Source organism: Aythya ferina, assembly GCF_964211825.1.
Source record: "Aythya ferina genome assembly, chromosome: 1".
Taxonomy (NCBI): domain Eukaryota; kingdom Metazoa; phylum Chordata; class Aves; order Anseriformes; family Anatidae; genus Aythya; species Aythya ferina.
Genome location: NC_140296.1, coordinates 203,180,454 through 203,195,537, shown reverse-complemented (window position 1 = coordinate 203,195,537; position 15,084 = coordinate 203,180,454). Strand labels below are relative to the sequence as shown.

The window sequence follows — 15,084 nt, the reverse complement described above, 5'->3', positions numbered from 1 at the left end:
CCCAAGAAACAGCGTTCCTTGTTCACTGTAATGGGCAGTTTAGTGAACATAGTCCCTTTGAAAGTATTACAGATTAAGAAAAAAAAAGATTCTGAAAGATTCCCAGACCCCATCAAATCCATATAGAAGAGTGAAGGCACCTCCCAATATAAGAAGGGCATTTGTGAAAATGGGCCAGATTCTTTGACCACATGGGTGTAAATTCAACAATGGTATTAGTGAAAAGTGAATTTCAAGCAACCACTAATTCCAGTTCTTTCGTAAAAATATCTACAGGTGTCCAGAACAGGCTGCAGATGGGCTTTAGCTACCATGAGTCTGAAGGCAATTGTTTTTTACAGATGAAAAAAACAAAACCTGCCATTGCATGATGCTCTACCAAAAGCAGATGTACACAGTTGTACCTGCTCTATACACTGGAGACAAACACAGAGGGGCCAAAGCTACATGCTGGGGATAGAGAAGGAAGAAGATCTCCCCAGATTTTAGCCAGCCCAAGCTGCAGGGCTTAGCAGCAAAGACAAAACAAGCACGAAGGAGTTTGCCTGCCAAGCTTTAGATCAGACGGAATCTCTCTTTAGGCAGCAATTGAGTTATAAATCTCTGAGAAAGGGATTTATCGCAGAGGCACTGGGAGAACCTTGTCTACCATATAATGCTATTTCTGTAGAGCTAAATGCCACAGAACATCTGCCTTTGTTACATTTCAGAACAAGCTGCTAGCACAGATGAGGTACTTTGGGTTACATGTCAACGTTATTACTAACTTTAAGGGCTTTGATCTGAGACCTTTCCTCTTGTACAAACTGCACTGCACATTGTCAGGCGCTGAAATACTTCTTGGGTTATTACAATCAATGCACCATGGTGCTGAAGGGAAAAGTAGCTCCCCTGCACCAGGGGATGATGAAGCTGTTAGCGTCAGTCTGGCTTTCAGTGTTCTCCCAGCCCCAGAAAACTGAGAGCTGAGTATCCTGCAGAGGAGAGAAGGTGACTTTTGTGCAGAACATGCATGAGACTTCATATCCCATGGGATCTCTGCAGAAACCCCTTGCCCTGACCCCTGTAGGTCTGTCCTTTCCTGATTATCACGTGCCTGAGTATGGTTTGTACCCCATTAACATTTTCCTAGCTGTTCTACCCTGGAAGAGCCAAAAACACTTGCAATTATCTCTGAGAACAAGGCTCCATACTGCTTTCACAGAAACAATCCTGACAACTGTGTGGCTTTAATGCATTTCATCAGGATTACTGAGCCAGCATCCTGCCCCCATGGGCCATCACAGAAGAAATGGGCAACTCCTTTCCTTGCTCCCAACTCCCACTACAGGGCTCCCATTGAGCTTGCAGGTGTCACTGGCTTTAGCAAATGAAAGATGCTCTGTTTCCGTTTGATTTTGGTCTCTGCAGGGAAACTGTGTCTGTAACTGAGCAAAAACTTAATTTTTCCCCATCCCTTCCTCTTCTTTGGAGCCTGGGATACCAACAGCATGCACTACTCCTTTGGCTGCAGATAAGACCATGCCTTGCTTTCCTTTGAGATCACTGAGGAAAACAAAGTCACTGTGTTTCCTGGGCTTGTATGTAGCAAGTGTTTAAAAGAATGCTGCTCTTTCATCAGCCCCATCTCTCACAGATGCATTGAAACACCTAGTGACATCTATCAGCTATGCATAAACAGAGCTACACAGTTTCTACCTATCAATACGTGGCAGCAAGCAAAGGAGTGAAGGCATTTTATCGTCACCCCTTCATCATGACAGCTTAACCAAATGCACTTTATTTTCCAAATGGGAGGGTTACAGCAAACCATTCCATTTTGACTTTGTCGGGGCTGGCAGCACAAGGCAGACATGAGCATGTCTTCCCCATGCACTTATCCAGCAGCAGGAGCACGGATCGTACAGAGCTTGGTGATGGGCAGGACTCCGGGCCACCTGATGTGCCTTTGATATTTTCGTGGCTCCCCAGAAGAAAGCAAAGAAACATATGGCATTTGTAGTTGATGCTGACCCAATTACCATTGATTTCAGAGAGAAAATGAAGCTCTTATATTGACTGTAGATGAAGTTAGCAGCCTCTAACGATAGTGTGTTAGTTTGATGGGTAAAAATTAAAATATGGTGTGACAAGGACACCACAGCTTTATGGTTTATCACAGTGCTCATCAAAACACTTAAATAACCATGGTTTTTTGCTGTCCTCTCAGTAATTTTACAAATAATGCTGTTTTTAAAGCAATAATAAGAAGAAACCCTCTGCTGTTCTAAATTACCCTAATTTCAGACGTCCTTGCTCAGATGAATTGAGGTAAAAGAATTTCCAAGAGTAAAACCACCTCAAAAATGAGCTCATCTATACCTCACTAAAGAAAAGGTAAAAATGGAGGGTTTGATACCAGATTATGCCCTACTACTTTTTCAGCATTCTCCTAATACTGCTTGTAAGGTCATTGTATTCTCCACAGGCTGACAGCTTTCTAAACCCTTTATTATAGTTACTGCCCACAAAAGCTCTCTTAGGTCAATGAAAGAAGTGAGACAATCACAGAGTGGAAGGATGTGAGCAGGCAATGGCCACAGTGAGGAACAGCACATGTTGCAGTATGGATCTAGATGGACAAAAAGCAGTGAAAAGAACAAAAAAGAAGGAAGAAAGGAGCTTGCAGGAGGACAGGCAATCCCACAAGAGCACGTTGGAAATATCAGTGGAAGTCTCAGCCATATCAACAAGGCAGACATCCCATCCATTCTTAGGTCAGAGATTTATCATGAAGGCAGTGAGATTTATACAGTCAACAGAGATCACTGATAAAGTCCCTGTGGCTGGGAGGGTGGAAGGTCTTGTAGCTCCATCCTGGAGAGAGCAGGGGAAGACAATTCTCAAAAACTTATATTACTGGTTAAAGTGTATAAAAAGGCAAGGCCGAAGAAAGCAATATTGGGCAGAGGATAAAGCACAAAACAGGGAGGGTTTGAGTGAGCCACACAAATACAAGAAGCCTTTACAGCACGTACCTTCAAGGTGAAGCCACATTAACCGTCCTTTAACTGAGGTGATCGAGGCAACGCATATCTCTGCAGGGTTCCTGGGGTTCACTGCCTCCAGCTTCATATTCTTTGTAAAACCACGACTGAAGGATGTCTGAAAGAGTCAAGGACCAACACTGGAACATGGCATTGCAGCACTGAATGACTTTAAATAGACAGTCTGCTGGGAAGCATAGCATTAGCACCTTCTGCTTTTTGCTCTAAGTGCAGGAGACACTGAAGAACCCAAAGGAATCAGGGTTTAAAATGGAGCTACCCTGGAAACGCCTATGAAAACGTCAATGATGGTGACAAATCAGGGAGCAATGCAATTCATGGTTTACACCAATCTCTAACTCTCTGAGACCGGAAGTAGGTTAATCCACACCAGCAAAGCCAGGCCAGAGGTGGCTGCAATGGTCCCCAAGTCAGTCAGAAGGAAAACACGGGGTCACAAGCTTGTGAGAATGCAACTCTGTCCCTTCCATGGTCCCCTCTCCCTTTGCTTAACTCAAGAGTTGCTTGGACTGTCCCAAGCCTTGCCCAGAGCACAGATCAGCCTCACGCCGCAAAAACCAGACCGGGCCAGGACTGCAGAAAAGCAGGGTGAGTTTGTTTAAATGCTCGTTATGTTGCCTAACAAGGAAACCTCATTTATCATCACACTGCCTCCTTTCACTGCAACTCAGTGCTGGAGGCTAATTTATACAGGATCAATGGCAAAACAGTTAGCTGGGAGTTTATTTTACTAAGCATTTGGTCATGTCAATCTATTTCATAACTGCCTCTCCTTGTTAAACATCCCCCCTGGGGAAACAGCTACAGCATACCCACTTCCAGCACCACGTCTGGCTGCACTAGGTGGGAGATGTGCCTGCAAAAAAGGCTTCTATCAAAGAGCTGCTCACAGACACGAAACAAATGGACCAACCTGGCAGGGAGGTAGCCCAAGCGACAACAGTAAGATTGCTTCTCTCTGCAGAGAACTTTGTTATCAAGAGTGAAAGAATAACAGACGTGTTCATCTGATTAATGTTTCTTTGAAAAAAAAAAAAAAGGAAAAAAAAAAATAAGGAGAAAAAATAGTGCTTAGTCCTGATTTAATCTTTGGAGAATATTACACAGAGGCTATTTTCAAGGCTGCTGGTGTTGAGAGCACAGATCTATTACTTGAGAAAAAGGAAGGAGATAAAAAGTAAAGGGAGAGTGCTTGCAGAAGTGAAGATTTTCCACTGTATCAGTGCGAAGCAGCGCTGCCCACCTTTCCTCTGCACTTTCAAAAATCTTCACTTGAAGTCCTCTGAGGCAGAGGGTTTTGCACAGGAAGGTACAATAAATGGGGCAAAGAAAACCTAACTCTGATTTTATTCCCAACTCAAACTCTGTTGGTGGCACAGGTCTTCTGAATTCCTCTATAAGACGTTTTCAAGTCATCAGTTCACCATCTAAGGTTTATTCCAGGCCAGGCTTGGGCCACTATGGATGAGGAAGGCCACTTCACAGCCCCCATGTGCCATGCAGTAACATGGGTGGTGTGATGTGGGACTGCCTCCGCTCTGCTTCTGGGAGAGATGAAGAGCAGGGAATCTCACTGAATCAGGTCAGGACAAGAGTAAAATCATTTTTTTCTCTGTTAGAGACAGACCTGAAACACTTTTCTGGCTTCCTTCCTATGACAGACTCTTGGGGAACCTCCCAGAGTCTTGCTGCAGTTTTCCCGTGGAAGCAATCATGTTTTATGTGGTTTGGCAGGAGCAACACAGAGGCAAAAAGAGAGCTTACGTTTCTGAAGCACTGGTGAGGCGCCGCCTCCGCTCCGCACTGCTTCTGGTAATCGGCCCAGTCAAAGTCCTGGCCAGAGTAACCTGCAGGACAACAAGACAGAAAAAAAGTGCTATCAGCCACCGCTTCATGTCAGAGGGAGAACACAAACTGGATGCTGAGCAGACAACCTTTTGCATTTCAGCATCCCACCATGTCTCAGTGAAACGTGCAGGACCAGCAGAGCTCCCTGAATGCCCACTCATACATCCTGAGGGCAACGCCAGCACTCCTCCAGCACCCATTTCTGCATTTCCCTTTGAAAACTTCATGTCTTTATTAAAAAGCAATAAAACATATACACTTTCCTTATTTTCCTTATTTTCCCTTTCCAGTGACTATCTCTCAGGCTTTAATAAACCTGTAGCTACCAAGAAGTGCTACTGTCTCTGCTTTCCATGTGGGGCTAGCCATGGACCTCTTTCTCCTTCCTTTAGGTATCTGAAAGATGGAGCTGTGGAGAGAGACAACAAGGGTCCCTCAGCAGTCAACAAGAAGTGAGCCAGCAGAAACAGAAGCTGACCCATCCCATCTCATATCATGAGATAAACCCTCCTCTCTCTCCATTGGTATGGATGTACCCTACACAACTGACTTGCCAGCAGCTCAGCATACATGAGCTGAATCCCACTGCAGTCAGCATGTTACCCAAAGTCATACAAGAACCTGAAGCACAGCAGGAAAATGAACCCAGAATTCCCAATTCCTAAAGTCTCAGCAATCAGATGATCCTTCCAGCTTCTGGTTCTAGGGAAAAATGGAAGGGACAGGGATTTACAGAGGCAGCTCTCAAACAATCCCATCACGGAGAGACAAAATCTCTGCTCATACATACTTCTTTGTGGCTGTTCAGGCAATAAATTCCTGGGAAAGAGAAGTCTTTTTTTTTTTTTTTTTTTGGTTGCTTTGTTTTGTTGTTTGCTTGATTAATTTTAATCTCTTTCTAAGCCTAAGTTTTTACGGTGTTTCTTATCACCAAGTGCTAACCCTGTCCAGGGCTCTGGGATGATGCTGTAATAACATTATTGCAGAACTACTCTCACTGGAAAGTTTCAGGAGTCATCTAAAGGCCAAATTCTCCCCTTAATCTCCCTGTCTGGCATTTCATCCTGGACTCAATCTTACAGAACATCCCTTAATGTCTTTTTCATTGACAGTCAAAAAGGGACACTCAAGATCAGATGGGAATGAATCATTTATGACAGTGAAAATTGTGATTTTTTTTGTAGGCAAGAAAGGACTGGAATACTGAGTTGTAGTCACTTATCCATCACCCAGATCCAAAAAAAGGATTTAAAAACTTTGAAAATGAAGTCCCAAGCATCCTGCTAAGATGCAAGTATCTGGGACAAGAGGAGCTTCTAAACTTAATGACTGCATTCCTAACAAACAAATTAATGAGATAAAGCCTGGAGCAGAAAGGGTCCTAAGATGCCTGTCTCAGTGGGACATGAACACACAATAGTAAAACACAATAATGATAGGAAAGCTAGAAATAAACACGCACAGGGAAGTATAAAAGGGCCATCACTTACAGAGAATCTTCATTTTTTCCTATGAAAAAACTCCTTGTATTGTTTTCACATACATTAACAACCAATTCCTACAAGTGTTTTCTTACTGCTGCTTTTCCATCTCCTTTTTCCTCTCTAGTTATTTGCTTGCCAGATACTTTTCAGCTTCATAAAATGAAATGGGAAACAGGAGGAGAAGCACACATCCTATCAGAAAGGATTCATTTGATCACATACAGATGTTTGCAGAGCCAGTGCCTAGAGCTGTGTCTGTCAACCTGGGGCTCCTTGAAGAGTCGATGGAGAAGTAGGCAGATCTAGAGGTGATCTGTCTGTCCTCCCTCAGGAGGAGCAAAATCACTCTGCAAAAGTCCCTTTCACACTTCATTGACTCCAAAGGCAGTTATGATGATGGACTCGGATGGAGACAGCCACAGTGCAGTTATCCATACTAAGTAATACCAGGCTCACCCCATGATGCTCCCAGGGACCCAAAAACCTGCCCACACCCCGCATGTTCTCATGTCTCTGATTAAAACCCCTCATGAACAGCTTTTGACTCTTAATTTTGACAGAATGGATGGGAAAGGGTTTCGCACTGACACGCTGACAGGGTTTCAGCAGGGTATAAAAACCTTACAGTTGTCACACACAACCTGTTGGCTTGGTCATGCACTACGCAAATCTCTGCAAAACCCTTTGCTGGAGACTTCAGTTGGAACAAAACTCAGGAGGGCAGTTTGCTATAACTCACTTCAGCAGCCCAACGAGGACTGCTCCAAGAGGACCATACACAAGAATAACCTTCAACCAAACCTGGACCTCTTCACAGAGCCTCATGATGTAAGGTAAATGTGTGCCTGCCCTCATTAGCACATGGCATCCCCATACTGTTATCCTTTAAGGCTCAGCCCACATAATAACGTTCAAAGCTTGGCTTCAATGATTCACCTACTGCCCCCTAAACATGTACAACCTCATTGCGACTGCAATCTTGACTCTCAGCAGTTTAATCAGAAATAAATGTAACAATACAAACGTAATGGAGGTTTTAGAAATGGTATTTCCTTAGTAAGCCTCATAACTAAGAGTGCTACTGCAGTGTTTTTCCCCCTCTTAATAGCTCATAAAAAGGAACAATGGTTGCCACTCTAAAGGGAAGTGGTCTATAAATCCAGCTCCAATAAATATAAACAGTGCTTGTTCAATGTTTATACACCAGCAGTAAATGGGTATTCATTTTTGGCACTGTACAGGAAAATACTGCTCTCTGTTTCTAGTAGCAAATGTTTGCACCTCCTGTTCATGACTCATCTACTACATGTTTGGTTTCAACACAGGCCTGACAGGCAAAAAAGCAAAAGAACAGATATTAAAGAAATAAAGGACTCTGAACCCAAATATCCCAACCTGCCACACTGTTCTGATGAAGTTAAATCAGTTAATTTTAAAATCAGAGAACCTCCCTGTCAACCATAAATAAACCCAAATGAACAAGCCCAGAATACAGCAATGACACTTCCCACCAGGAGGAAAAAGACTTCTGTGGTTTTCCCTTGTCATCTGCTGCTCCATGGGAATTTTTTATGCCTTTCAACAAGGAGAGCCACTTAGACTACACTAAATTTTCTCAACATTGCCAAGCAGAAGAACTGTCAAATCCGCATTAAAAAAAATAAAATAAAAAAAAAAGGTAATTCTGGATGTCCCAGAGCAGGTAGAACCATTTAGTGGTTTGAGTAGAAATGGTGGGATTCCCTCCTCCTTCTACAGACCAACTCAAGAGCAGTGTTGCAGCCCTCTCATATCAGCCCTGATTACTTCTTTATCCAAAGCTGATATTTTTTTTTCTCAGAGAAGACCTCAAACTTTCCATCTGCATTTTTTTTCTGTTCTTTGGTTGTCTTTTTCAGAAAGCACTCCAATGCCTACTCAGATTTTAGTAACTTGAAGTGTGTGTTTGCTAATGGAAGAGTTTTTTGACACTGTAAGTCCCAAGATGTATTTTGGGCATGCAGTCCCCATTCACACTAGAAGAAAACACATATTTAGTGCATCTATATACCACTTGCTGTGCACTTCTTTTAATAGCTTCTCTCCATGATCTCTGATCTGACAACAGAAAAGAAGGACTTTCTACACTTTCTCATCCCAGATAGACCCTAATCACCGGACATCACACCAAATGCTTCCCTTTCTGCTTAGACTTTACTGATCAAGTTGAGAAATACGTTAGGACAGGTAGAAAGATGCTACAGACACTTCTAAATACATTGGTGTCTAAAAGAGAGTGCACGTACACCTGACCCATAATACACCACCTCAGACAGGCTTTGTACCAGCATGGACTGGAAATTATTAGGCCATGACCTTTTAAAGAGAAATGTCTGGCCTATGGTTTACTTAAGTTAATTAGCTGGCCTGGGGGAAGCTGCATGTGAATTTGTGATGGAAAAAAAAATAATCAAATCCATACAAAACAAAACAAGAAAACACCGAATTTACTTCCATTTTTAGCAACTTTTCTGGCCAGGGAGCACTTACACAGGTATTGTCATTACACTGAAATTTAAGCAGGATGGAGATAAAGCATCCACAGAGTACATTTATTTCAGTAAAAGCAACAAATTAATCATAGATACACCATATACAGCTGCACGCACAGGGCTCCAGGATTTTGGTGAGAATTTCAAGTTACGATCTATGTAAGAGGACTCTGAATCTGACAGGGAATAACCCTTCACTTGCTTGGGATTAGCAGAAGCATATTTGTATGTGTGTATATATATGTATACACACATAATTTCCCCAAATGAAGACAAATATACATGTACACTACTTCATAGGATTTTTTTTTTGAAGCATTTCTTCTTCTCCCAAGCAATGCCATTTTTTGGCAAAAGTTCAACACCCTGACCAGCTTCAAAAATCCAAAATTCCAGAGAGCCAATGCATTTTGCAAGTGAATAAATATTGCTAAAGCACTGCAGGTGGTTGTCTGAAATTGGAAGTAATTAACTGCACTGCTACAAAGTTGGGAAATAGCACAGTTGGAGGCTGTTTCTCCTAGCTCTGACCTGAGGACTGCGCTGAATCTGTGCTCACCTGGATTTTTTTGAGACAGCTAAAGAAATGTCTACACACTCCTGGCAGGCAGTTATGAGCTTACTGGTGAGGCACAAGGTGATTTCAATACAGGAGATATTTAGATTTAGGAGCTTTGCTTCATCTCAGCATTGCACCTAGGGGGATACTGTAGTGGAGCTGCCTGGTTTGTCTCTAACATAATACGGCTTTTAATGCTCCTCTTGCGCTCTGCACACACAAAGCAGCAGCACGATGCATTTTACAGGAATTTCATAGGCTTCAGTGCAGCTTGCTTCAGAATTCAAAGCACATGGACATCAATCTATCAACAAGACACGTTTGCAGAGATGTTCATAGGCTGTTATAAGCCAGAACAGCCCCAGTGACTCAACAGAGATGCTCTGGCTGGAGATGCTTAACATGATGCTGTTTTAAAAGGCAGTAAGAGGAGGCTAGCTTCCTTAAGAGGAAAGCTGCAAATCATCAAGAAGGAATACAAACCCTTGGGAGGTGTGAGATTGACTCCGTTTTTAAGGCACCACTGTATTGGCAAGATCCCTAAAGAATCTGCATGGCAAAGCATTGAGATTTTGCTGGGTTCAGGTCTCAGGTCATCAATGGTCACTTGTAAATAATGATTGTTAAAAACCTAAGGGAAGAAAAAGAAGGAAACAAAATCAGATGTTAAATTTGCTGCAACACTAGCAAACACTGAAACAAACTGGAATCAAACTGCTCCTGAAAATAACCCCCAGTCACCTAACACTTGTTACAAAAGTGTTTCTGCCAAAGAGATCAAGGCTTGAGTTTTACAGATAGGTAAACTGAGGCAAAGGACAGCTCCCTCATCCAAGGTCATTCTGTGTGCCCATAGCTAAGCAGGGAATGGAGGCAACCCTGGAGACTCCATGGCCTTCCCCTCTCTTGCTTTGAGAGCGTGAATTAAATACCCGGATACCCTGACTGTTCAGCTGTTTTATTTCAAAGGATTTCCCAGATGTGCAGGGAAAATATGCATGCATGGAGAGAAGACAGGGATAAAAGAGAGATTCCCTATTTCTGCATGAAAGCGGTAGATGGACATCTTCATCCCAATCAGATCTAAGTGTATATATAGTCACCTAGTGATGCTGGTGCAACTCAAACAATTCATGAAGAAGGAAAATATTCAGATGACTTTTAAACATGCTTCTTAACGTGTTCTTCAGGAAATCAAAATAAATAAATAAATAAATAAATTCCTGATTTTTTCTAAATATGGTGGAAATCAGTAAGAATGTTCACAACCAGGCTCTTCCCAGCCATCCTGGCCAGGAGCTCACCTTGGTCACTGATGCAGGACAGATATGAAATGGCTCCCTCATATTCACCGCCTCCAGCTTCATCCCCACGGTGAAGAAGTGGCTTCGCAAATCAGCATGGTCCTGGGGAAAGAACAGCGAGGAGGAACAGGCAGTGTGTCAGCACCATCCACCAAAGAGGGGCCAATACTTTTGGAAATCTATTTGAAATGTCTCTGTGTGGGTTTTGTTACTCAGCTGATTACCAGATTACCTGCCCCCCAAATCCAGCTGGGTGCTTCTGGTCGACCTACGGGTGGAAGCAGCCCAAGATGGCCCTAATTCACCCTGGGGGATGCCTGGCTCCTGCAGGGCACCAAATACAGACCTGTGCTGGTTTCCATGTACCATAAGAGGAAAGGTCATTTCTCCAACCAGACCCAAGGCAGAAAAGTGCAGACACTGAGCTTGGACCCAAAAGTTGGGCAATGAGAGAACACGGTGGTGGGAAAACACAGAGCTATGCTCAGGTACATGCCCATCAGAACACCTTCATCTGGGATCAAACCTGCCTGTGCCCCAAAGGCTGCACACAACAGCTTTGGGGCATCAGCAGGATGCAGTCCCAAAGCCCAGGAACAACCCAGGTTCGACTCCCTGATTTGCCACCAGTTTAGTGTTACATCTATCAAATTACTCAATCACTCATGACCTTTGTCTAATAGGCATATACACTGGCATCCTAATATCAAAGTAATGATCACATTTTGTGTTCATTTAACAAAAGTGTCCTACAGTATTTCTTAACAATCTGTGTTTCAGCCAAAACATGCATAAAAGGCAAAGCTGTTACATTTAAAACATGCACACACACACGCTGAACTCAAAAATACATGCAGAAAGCTACCTAATAAAGTGCTTAGCAGTGTCATTCCCACCTACATTCATTGCTACATGTACTCTTGTTCTAAAATGATTTTTTATTGATCTGGAGTTGTATGTCGTTGATCTTTCCTTCCCAAGAACTGTACTCGTTTGCAGACTTAACAACCTCTATTTTGGGATTGTACATTCCTGGTGCCATTAGAGATAAGGGGTTTTACAAGATCCTACTAAGGCTAAAGGAATAGTTGTTTTTATCCCACCTAGCTTTGCAATGTTATGGTGCCTTTTATGTGAGAACCAAAAAGCAGTCCAAAAAAAAGTATCTCAATGACTTTAGCTTCACAGCAGGGGAAGTATGTACTTACAGGGAAACTGAGGAAGATTTAGCAATAATGGTCCAAAGCACCAAGATGGAATAATGGCTGAGAAAGGAGCAGACATTTAGGAGTTCGAGTGTCCTGCAGCACAGCATCAGCTGTACTTGCAATTGCTGGCAGTTACTTCTGCATCACTGGAGTCCCAGCAAGCCAGGAGACCCATTTCTGGCAGTTTTACAATGTGACCGTTTCACTGAATAAAAGGCTGATTCAGGGAAGAGAATTTGGTTCCTTGTACATAGATGTTGCACAGTTTGAGGGATGCATTAGTCGGATGGGTTATCGAAATTGCCATTTTTACTACCAAAAATACTTCAGCTGGGAAAAGATGATGGCTGCAAAAATCAGACCTCACTGGCAGTGAACTTCAGATCTCCAAAGGCAGAAAGCACTTGGACTGGAGGGATGACTCCTTCCCTACACGAGGATCCACACCCTTAATCCTTGGGGTGAGGGTTGTAAAGAAAAGGCAACTGCACAAAACGTGCATCTGGAAGCAAGCTTACACTGCAGCATCTTCCCATCAAAAGATACAGGATTCAATTCACGCTCGCATCCGGCTTCACTACATAATAAGCCCAGATCCACCAAACTACTTAATCATGTTTATCTTTAAACATGCAAGTAGTTTCATCAACTTTGTAAGTGATTTGTTGATTGAGACCAAAATACTTAAAACCATATTGCTTCTCATTTTTATTTGAATCAGTTTCTTTGGTTCTGCTCCTTCTTTTTTACTCTGGCCTTTTTCGAAGGGGAAAAATAATTAAGTAGGAAAAATCATGAAGTTAATAACATTTAAAGCTATTTGTTTTACTTTTAAAGCACATCCCCTTTTGTCCATGTGCTATGTATCTTAGAATCAAATCTCCCTTCTCATTCAGTGGGGCATGTAAACATCTTTCCCATTAAATTAATAGCAAGAATAAACCCAAAGGGAAATCGTGGGATCTTAGGTATGTCTCCTTTTTAAGGCAGAAAATGCTCTTTGAAGCAGGAATGTACATTTGTTTCGAGAAGGGCTGTGGAAGCAAAAAGCTTGTCTGTGTTAAATGTCATTTTTGAGATGGAAAAGCTTTCATGGAGAAAAAAACCTTTGTATTGTACCTCTCTGGTCAGGGTCTGGATATTTGATCTCTTTCACATATTTGTTAAAGGGAAGCATCAAAATTTACCGAAAGAGCCTTAGATTTTTGCTGCCACAAAAAGAAAAAAGATCCCAATGCCGTTTTCTGGTTCCAGTGCTGGAGTTGTCTCAGCCAGCAGGGAATTACTTAGGATTTGGCATATGCTCCTCTTCAAAACTCCAATTAATTTACATAATTTCTAAGAATAGGTTTTACAGAAGTGAAGGCAAAGCTTTTAATTAGTATTAGACTCAAAGTGATACAGTGGATAATGAACTGCGCTCTCTTCCCATTATTCACACTGACAGGGAAGACGCCCGTTAAATAAAAGCAGCTGCAAGAAGAGAACCAAAGAGGTGAGACCTTCCCCTGGCTTGTCCCCAGACCCTGCAGCAGAGCAAAAGCAGTGCCTGAAATGTTTCTGGGTGGCAGAAACCAACCCTTTACAACTGTCCATGGCATTCAAAAACTGCCTATGAGGATGTCACCAGACATTAATTTCTAGCAACTACTTCAAGCAAGTTTCAATTTGCTTTGCAATGGAGTCGAATAAGCCAGCTGGACCATTTTATAGCCCCGTGCATGGTGAACCTCTACTCCTGCTGGGAGGCAATGCTTCCCAGAAACAACCCCACTGACCACACAGATTTACACAAGCAGCTAACCTGTCTAAGGGGCAATAGAAGTAACCTCCCAGCCCTCACTGCTGGTAAGCAGTCAAGAAAGCTAGCCCGACAAGCCACACTAATGCTGAGAAATCCCCTACAGCAAAGCAAAAATCACACCAAGGAAAGTACAATGAATTAACGTGGAACGAGCACCAGAGTTGCTCATTCAAAGGGTCACCATCTCTAACATGATGGATTACAGCCCACAATGGCACTTACAAGCAATGAATGGAAAATTGCAGAACCTTCCATTGAACAAACGTCCATCACTTACAGCCCAAACCCATCGGCAAAGCCAGGGTTGTCACAGCTCTCACTGCAAAGCCCAGGAAGCAATTCAATTCAGCCCCACTCTTGCCATTTGAGAACAGTGTGAGCTTGCAAAATTTGCAGTGGGCATGAGCTGCAACCTTCCAGGCCACCTGAAAGTCAGCTTTACTTCAACACTCATTTGCATCATTATCTGCATCTTCTTAAAATACATTTTACTGCAACCTTTCCACAAAAACATCTTTGCGAAAGCTCAGTGCAACAAGCACTGCTTCCCGTCATCCATCTGCAAGGCTGAATGCTGGAACAGCTGAAGGTCAAACAAGAAGTCAGCAATTGGGCTGGGAGAAGAACCAGGCTCCTAATTCCCAATCCTCTTCTTGAGGTGCTGAGAGAACTGCCTGACTTTCTCCTTCATAGCTAATGAGAGACAGGCAGTGCAGGTTTCAAAAACGTGAGGGTGACTTGGGAGCCTAAACGTCATTCCAAAAGAAGCCCCCAAACAGATTTACAAAAGTATTCAGACTCGAGGATATGGACAGGCTTTAGAGATGTACCTGTGTGGGTGATGTGCTTAATCCTAAAGAATACTCACTGACTTCCACTAAGCATTGGTCTTGAACTCAGAAATACATACTGCAAAATCACCATAGCTATTTGCCCTTTCTGGTGCCAACATACCTTGCTAAATCTGGCTTCTGAGTATTTCTACTATACAAACATCATTTAAGTGTAAGTAAACTCAAGTTTCTCCACATCACAGCAGTATTCTGGCTATAAAAGACTGGGGCTCAGGTCTTTTTACACTCCACTGGGCAAAGCAGAGAGCAGTGGGCCTTGGCTAAGCTGCTTTTGCCTGTGACATTTAGGGAAGCCATGCTATGGGCTGGTTCTGCTAGCTGTGTCCACAAACCCAAAGAAAGGTGTCTCCTTCTTGTTCTGAAATGCTCCTTCTTAGTCCATCCTCCTCACCATAAAACACTGGACTCATCTCGTTTTAAACCCAACAGCTTACACAGTATACAG

The 15,084-nt window shown here is 42.8% G+C and overlaps 1 protein-coding gene across 3 annotated transcripts in view; it reads right to left on the bottom strand.

The window, feature by feature from the left end:
- Positions 1-15,084, bottom strand: part of SFMBT2 (Scm like with four mbt domains 2) — a 146,252-nt gene that overhangs the window by 66,396 nt on the left and 64,772 nt on the right. For all 3 annotated transcript variants that reach the window (XR_014691379.1, XR_014691380.1, XM_084514423.1), the window contains exons 8-11: positions 10,774-10,875; positions 9,953-10,100; positions 4,812-4,894; positions 3,018-3,144 (exon numbers count right to left, since the gene is read on the bottom strand). Coding sequence is in view for 1 of the 3 variants with exons in the window: in XM_084514423.1 (XP_084370549.1) it covers positions 3,018-3,144; positions 4,812-4,894; positions 9,953-10,100; positions 10,774-10,875 (460 nt within the window). In the remaining 2 variants the exon portion in view is untranslated. The remainder of the gene's footprint in view (positions 1-3,017; positions 3,145-4,811; positions 4,895-9,952; positions 10,101-10,773; positions 10,876-15,084) is intronic.